This window comes from Triticum urartu, chromosome 4, assembly GCF_003073215.2.
Source record: "Triticum urartu cultivar G1812 chromosome 4, Tu2.1, whole genome shotgun sequence".
NCBI lineage: Eukaryota > Viridiplantae > Streptophyta > Magnoliopsida > Poales > Poaceae > Triticum > Triticum urartu.
The window spans coordinates 139157157-139164875 of record NC_053025.1 but is presented as its reverse complement, the minus strand read 5'-3'; the positions used below and the strand labels follow the sequence as shown (position 1 = coordinate 139164875).

At 45.6% G+C, this 7719-nt stretch overlaps 1 protein-coding gene across 1 annotated transcript; it reads right to left on the bottom strand.

Annotated features, from left to right (window-relative positions):
• Positions 1–256: 256 nt before the first annotated feature.
• On the bottom strand, positions 257–5464 carry LOC125551121 (GPI transamidase component PIG-T-like). The gene is made up of 5 exons (XM_048714277.1): positions 5095–5464; positions 3199–4392; positions 2851–3000; positions 2546–2726; positions 257–708 (listed from the first exon to the last, which is right to left on the bottom strand). Exons 1-5 carry the CDS (start codon positions 5338–5340, stop codon positions 536–538), a joined length of 1944 nt encoding a protein of 647 aa, XP_048570234.1. The 5' UTR covers positions 5341–5464; the 3' UTR covers positions 257–535.
• Positions 5465–7719: the final 2255 nt, after the last annotated feature.

The window sequence follows — 7719 nt, the reverse complement described above, 5'->3', positions numbered from 1 at the left end:
TCGCCGGACATGCTACAATCATACATAAAATCATAGATCGCTCTCGTTCTTTTACTGCTTGTAACATTGTTCATGAGTATAGGAGCTCGAATTTCAAGGCTCACAATCTCGTTAGGCATGCACTTTCTTTAGGGTTTGGTCGCCATGTTTGGTTAGGCCAACCCGGAGACTTGAATTTTATTCATGTAAATGTTGGGACAATTTGAATAAAGCCCGGCGAGAATGTCTCAAAAAAAAAAACAAGGATAAGGATGCATTTCTCGCCAGTTAAACTCTGTAATAAGTAAAGGGGCTGGAATGTCTGAATGAGGTGTAGGTCAACCTGTAGAAAGGAGTACAAACCGCCACGCTACAAAAATGTACAAGGTGTCAAGCTGCAACTGGGGCAGAATCTTCTTAACAACCAAGGATGTCACAGAAAAGATGGCCCCGATGCAAGCACCTGTACATGTAGGTAATACATACATGCTACAAAAGAAGAAGGATACGATCTACCACCGTGGATTTGATCAAAATTCTCAGCAGTATTAGTTCTCTAACTGTTCGACAAATAATGGAACACAATAGCTACTACTGCGACAAACACAACTTTGAGTAGTAGCTTTGACCTCAGCAGAGATGCAGGAGACGTGGATTCTGATTCTGACGGATCAACCTTCTGCCCCCTTAGCTTAGCTATCAATAGGGGAATGAGACCTCGTCTCTTATCTGTTACAGAATTGACACTGGTTAGACAAATGTTTAAGCTGTGGTAAGCTACAATCCTTACCAGTAAAGCTAGTGAGATGTGTTGAGGTCAAATTCAAGGAATCAAAATAGTCAAGCAATTGCCAGCAAAAAATCATTTGTGTAACAATATGAAGCAACTAGATGGATGATTCAACACCATGAGGTAACCACAAATTTGACACAGAAGCTATCATAACACCTTAAAGATTGTTTATGTTCCAATGCTACATACAGGAAACACTGCAACGAACTTTTGAGACTGAGACCAGCAACTGCAATCAGAAAGAATGATAGAGTAAACAGAAGAAAAATATCGTCAAATTTTCATTTTTATGTTATATCAACATACGCTCTGTGAGTCTAATAATCTAAACCCTAAAAGAATTTATTCCTTTCTGCAGGGGAGAGGGCAAAACCCAAAAAAGTTTATCCAGAAGATTAAGTATGGTTGATGAAACGAAGGAAAACAATGTGTTTCAATTGAATCTGTACTGCTGGCAGAAAATTGATCTTTACATGAATATCAATCCTTGTTCCAATCCTCAGTTTATTGATACCCAAAAGAACTCAACTAACTTGTACTACCTCCGTTCCTTTTTGTAAGACGTCATGTAAGAGATATAGGGCGTCTTACAAATGGGGACAGAGGGGAGTAGCTCATACTGCTTTGGCATTTGAACTCTCCTAGTACAATACTAGTCCTATGTTTTCAGTTTTGGGGGAAAAATATAGAGAGAAGTGCATATTTCAACCCCGAACTCTTGCCCTGGTCTAATTTACAACCCCGAACTCCAATAGTCTAAATTACAACCCCCAACTCTCAAAACCGGCTAGGATTCAACCCTCCCCTCTCTGTTGACCGGTTTTGACTAGTCAACGGGTCCAGTCAGCATGCCACATCAGCATTATTTTTAAAAAGCTGTAAAATAAAAAAATCCAGGAAAAGAAATAAAAAAATCAAATTTCCAGGGAAAAAATCAGGGAAAATAAATAAAATCGAATTTCCGAAAAACAAAATTATCAACTTTTCCATGAAAAACCAAAAATACTTAAAATAAAAAAATCCAAGGGAAAAAAATTCAAATTCCCAAGAAAATTATATTAAAACTGTAAAATAGAAAAAAAATCTAAAAAAGTAATTTCCAAAAATGTTCATTTTTTTATTTTTTCCCGAAAATTACAGAAAAGTTTCCGAATTTTTTTCACAAACTTTTTTCGTAAATTTGTTTTTTTTATTTTTTCCCTGATTTTTTTCTCGATCTTACAGATTTTTATTTATATTTTTCTTGAATTTTTGAATTTTTTTTCGACATGGCATGCTGATTGGACCTGTTGGTCAAAACTGGTCACCCCTGGTCAAAACCGGTCAACAAGGAGGGGAGGGTTGAATCCTGACCGGTTTTGAGAGTTGAGGGTTGTAATTTAGATGGTATTGAAGTTCAGGGTTGTAAATTAGACTAGGGCAAGAGTTCAGGGTTGAAAAATGCACTTAGATAAAAAAGGGCAGCCCGGTGCACGTAGCTCCCGCTTGCGCAGGGTCCGGGGAAGGGTCCGACCACTTTGGGTCTATAGTATGCAGCCTTTCCCTACATTTCTGCAAGAGGCTGTTTCCAGGACTCGAACCCGTGACATCATGGTCATAAGGCAACGGCTTTACCGCTGCGTCAAGGTTTCAGATCCAACAGAAAAAATAAATCGTCGACCACCTCAGCATTTGAGATTGAGACTGAAGCAGTGCAAATTGCAATTCCCTAACAAGAGCTGACAGCATCATGAAAAACAAAAACGTATGACATGAACCAAGTACTTAAAATACCTGCTTTCTTCAATCCCCTCTCTTCCTCGCCAATTCTTCGTCTCAAAGCATTAAGTAGTGAGCCAAAATAAAGAGCTAAGACAGTGCAAGTGAAGGTGATAACATTGTATGGCATGCTAAAATCAGGAGTTGTCAATGGAACAAGCAACACTTCTGTGTACGACTTCACAACACCATCTTCCTGCAGGATAAAGACATACCGCAGTGAGAAAAATTAAAGCAGAATATTTCACATCTCCGCCATAGTAAGCGTTTTTCTTTCCCTGACACTACTGATGAACCCATAACATCTCTACAGCATATACCTTGAAGTTCTCTAGCAAAGGCGATACAAACAATGGATCAGCTTCAGGGTAACTTCGGCTAGAGTTGAACTCAGGAAAGCTAACCAAAGCTGATGGAATATCAAATCCTTGATTAGCATCAGGAGGGTATTCATCTATGTGTAGGAATCCCTGAAAAAAGGTCCATATACCATAGTCATAAGTCGGTGAAATTATTTAGTTATGCATGCATGTCATTAACTGCAGAATGAACGGCGGTCAAGCAACAAGTGAAGACTTGGCCTAAAGGTCAGAAGTACAATACGAGTAAAAAGTGTATTTCAAATCCAAAAGGAACGTAATTTCGGTAGTTTAAGCAGCAGAGCACACCTTGTCGAAGTCCAAAGTAAGGGTAGCCAATTGCATACTGCAAGGAAACTTAAGAAGCATCTCCATTGTACCAGGCAAAAGCTTGTCTTCTGATGGAGTGACATGTATCTTGTCAACTACTTCTGATATAGCCTTGCTATTCCCATCGATGAAAACTTCTAGGCTGTGATAGTAGATCTTAACGTACCATGGAACAACCTGGAAAACTACAGCCTTTATCGAACAATCATTTGAGCTGTCCACTAGTTGCTTATCTAGACCAGTGGATAGAAATGACATAGCAATTGAGCCTCTTTCATTTCCGCTACCCATAAGAAATCTACTTGCATGATACGGCGCACGGGTGCAAGACCATATCAAGGGAAGCTTCCAAGTTATGCCCACATTCAAAGGCTTATCATTGTTGTAGTTGTTAACATCATACTCATATAGTGAAGAGGATTGGACTTCCAAGTTATCTAATTCTTTGAGGGACCTGTCTGGGGCAGTTGACAATACAAATAAATCATTATTCCATGAAACATCTGACCCAGCTTTGTCAACATTGTCAACTATGCCTTTCTCAATCTCTACAAAAACTCTGCTGGATTTAGAAACAAGACATTTCCCTGATAACTTCTTACTGAACAGATGTTCCATGGACCAGCTGGGCTGAAGTTGTCCACCAGTAGAATGTAGCTGTTTACCACTAACTGTATTTGGTTGCAGCACAACTGTGAGTGTTTGATCAAGAATAATACCAAGAGATTGTGATGATTTCAATTTTAGCTTCTGTGAATGGTAATATCCTTTATAAACTGAAGGCCTGTACAGCAAAGAAGCTATCCCAGCTTTGTCACGACACGGTAGAAGTTTCAGCCAAGGTGTTAGATTCTCTGTGCAGACAGCTTCCCGAGGCAATGCCCCATATCTTAGATTGCCTTCATTCAATTTAAATCCCCAACGAGGAGCAGAAAATGCAGTGGAAGACTCTAAGAAGTTGATGGATGCACAAAACAGTCCCGATAATGTGTGTGTCAGGTTCTTCCATGTGGCATCAATCTCGGCCAAAGGAAGGTCGAAAATTGCCCACAGCTCAACACCAGGGGGCTTTGCATTATTTGTTGACATTGGATCATATCCGCCCCATTGCTCATAATTCCACCTTCCTTGTGTGAAAGATAGCTCCAGTTCACTAATATGAAATTTTTGGACCTGGTTCAGACAGAACAGAATGATCTTAACAGCAATTCCAAAACATTCATACAAGGCAGTAGGAAGTTATTAAATAGATGAGCAGTGGAGGTTCCTTTACTCCTAGTTCATGACCGTGTAATTATCATACAGAATAGAAGAGGTTCGGAAATGCCTGGATTTTAGCAGCTGAGGTGCTAAAATAGGGAGAAATAAACATAGATAGGCAAGAGCACTTTTCATGAGGAAACTAGAAAGTTAACTAGATAGGTTGTTCTCTGCCAAGTGCTTTATAATCCTGACTTGCATCAACACTTTGACAAATTTTGATCTAAACTTAAGGCAGTTTACGTTCTAGAGATTATCCATGTCTCTCTCGCAAAGCCCAAACAGAAGCACCAGCCAAGTCGATTGGAAATTAAGGTATCCTAGATTTTACAGACATTTTAATTGCATCATTTTCACAATAGAATAGGAAACTGACTAGGAGAATAAATACCCCAATCTAATCCTAGCTGCAAGCCTGAAATAGATCAACATTCAACAGCAACCAGCTTTGAGGCAGTCACTGCACCTGGTGTTACTCTCAGTAGAGTGCCTACGGATCCAGATGGCTTAATTTCTGCGTCCCTAATTACACGAGCTATCCGAACAGAAACCATAGGACCGCAGGTAGCAAGAGATCTCTATGGTTGAGAAGAGGGATCTATGGGGGGTAAGTACCAGCTGGGAGATGGCCTTGGGGAAGAGGAGGTGGTGTCGGCCGGCGGCGGAGGCGGGAGGCGCGGAGGAGCGGAAGTGGAAATGGGCCAGCGCCTTGCGGTCCGGGAGCGGCCGGAGGAGCAGCTCCTCCGTGAACTCCTCCGCCGCCGCAGCATCTGCGGTGGCAGAAGCGGCTGCGGCCAGGAGGAGGAGGAGGAGGAGCAGAGAGAGGAAGCAGAGCCGCTGTGCGGTGGACGGCGGCACCATCTGCGCCCGCGCAGAGTTGGTCGCCGTGGTTTTGCTGGGGCGCGTGGCGCCGGGATCACTCGGTAGCGCCTCCCTCAGGTCAGCTCGCGTTGCGATTCGGGGCCGATGATTTGGGTGCCACGACTCAAAATTGGGTTTTTGGGTCAGCCGGACCGATTGGGTGGAGGCCAGTGCTCTCCGCCGGTCGACCGGCGCGTGACGCCGCGCGGCCGTCTGATTGACGCAAATACAACCGTTCGATTTGCCTCCTTGCCGGGTACCTCAAACCGCCTACGCCCTGGTAAAAAAAAAACCCGACCCAGCTAGGCCCCTCAAACCGGCTCCAAACTTCTAGGTTGTGCAGCACCTCTCATATCCAATCCAAATCTAGGGTGGATATGTCGAGGCCCCGACGTGTCCAGACAGGTCTGCCACGTTAGCTCGGCCCACCGTGGCCCGTACGTACCCTACATATAATCCCAATCCAGATGAACCCTACACCGTAGTCCACTCCAATTCCAGTCGGATCTGTGGCGAGTGACGGCAGCAGTGCGGCCTCCAGTGGCGTCGGATCCGGCGCCGTCAACGACGTGCAGGAGCTCGCCCTCTGCATCGCGCTACATCGGTTCATCTTGGACCAGGGTGGTAGCGGAAGCTCTGGTTTCATGCCCTCTCCCGTTACCCAGCGACGCAGTACCACCGACGCCGCGGAACCCTCACGCTCTTCGCGCAGCTCCAGTCGCTCCACGCCCGTCCAGGTACGCCCCCACCACGCCCGCAACCTCAATCTGCTCCTCCGAAAGCATAATTTGCTCTGGACATCGTACGAAGGCACCATTGGGTCCTCGTGCCCACTTTGGCACGGACAGGACGTCCGAATAGGATACAGGACAGCGACGGGGGAGGTGATGGCCATGCGTCGGGCAAGTGCGCACGCGCCGGTGGATCCCATTGATGCGTTCTAAGCCTCGGTCCTCTGCCACCCCCTCACGTCAGCGGAGACGGATGCACGGCGGCTCCACCACAAAAATTGCCAAAGCACTTCAGCTCGCCATCGAGCTGTCGGAGTGTGATGCAACGAACAAGGCGAAGGCGATCGGGCATGCCAAGGTGCGGGAGCGCCTGTTTCAGAAGGTGACCACCGGCCAGATCTCCTCCAACGATGACTCGAACATCACCGATGGCTCCAGCTCCGACGATGACGCCTCTCCAACCGTCGTACACGGAGGGGTACAGTCCCACCGACGACCGAAGGGGGAAGGGGCCGATAAGGAAATGGTGATTTCCTCCGCCCTTCTCCGTCGCTCCGTTTAATTTAGTTTTTCTTATGTTTAAGTACCGCTCGACGATGCAAACTTGTTATTTTCGTTGTCCGATGACCGCTAAGATGTGAAGTATGCCCGATTTAAGTCTGATTGTTGCTAGTTTGTTGATCTATGTAGGTTTATTTTTTTTTACGTTGCATGAGTTGCATGGATACGAGTGTTCGTATATGAGGTACACAACCGCAGACGCAGCAAAATAAGGGATGCCCGGTCCAAGCGCATCTGCGGACGTCTGAGGGGCCAGATTAGGTGTATCCGGCTGTAGATGCTCTTACCGCTTCATCCAAAATAGTGAGTCCTCCCTCTCCCCCCAGAGAAAAACACGGGACACGCAACAAAAACTTCGCCTTCGTTAACATGCAGCCGGCCGACGAGGGACCTTCCACGCCATCCCGGGCTTGCCCTCGACAACTATAACACCTCAAGTCCAGCTCTCTCATAGTCGGTTGCAGCTCCACGCGCCATCTCTCGCAGGTTTGCTGGCGACGGTGTTTGCAACATGCCACTGCACTCCTTCACCGACCACCAACTCCGACGTTGATGATTGCAACTCCACCATTGGTTGCAGTTTCGCCATCGCCCCCGCTTGCAGCTCCATCTTGGGCAGTTGCAGCTCCCGTCGAAGACCATTGCAGCATCCCATCCGAACTTTTGGTTCCATCACCTGACGCCACCGATTTCCAAGACCCACATGTAGGAAATATGCCCACCAATTGCAATACAAGACAAAATGATCATGCCTACAAACTGTGATGGTTATGCATGCTGTCACCGGCGTATGGACCCACATGTAAGAAGCCACATCACCCACATATTGACCATCTTGTCAGCATCCACGTCAACACCTCATTAGACCCATATATCAGAATCATTGATTGGTCAAATGCCAACATCATAACTGTTGGTGACGGGCACCGTCACAAAAAAATGATGATTGGTCCCATGTGTAAGTAGCCATGTCAACATCGTCTGGGCCCATATGTTAGTACCGTTGACCGGTCAAAATTGGCGCCCTACTTATTAATGGCGGGCACTATCACCAATAAAACCTACGACGGCCCCGCATGGAAGTACT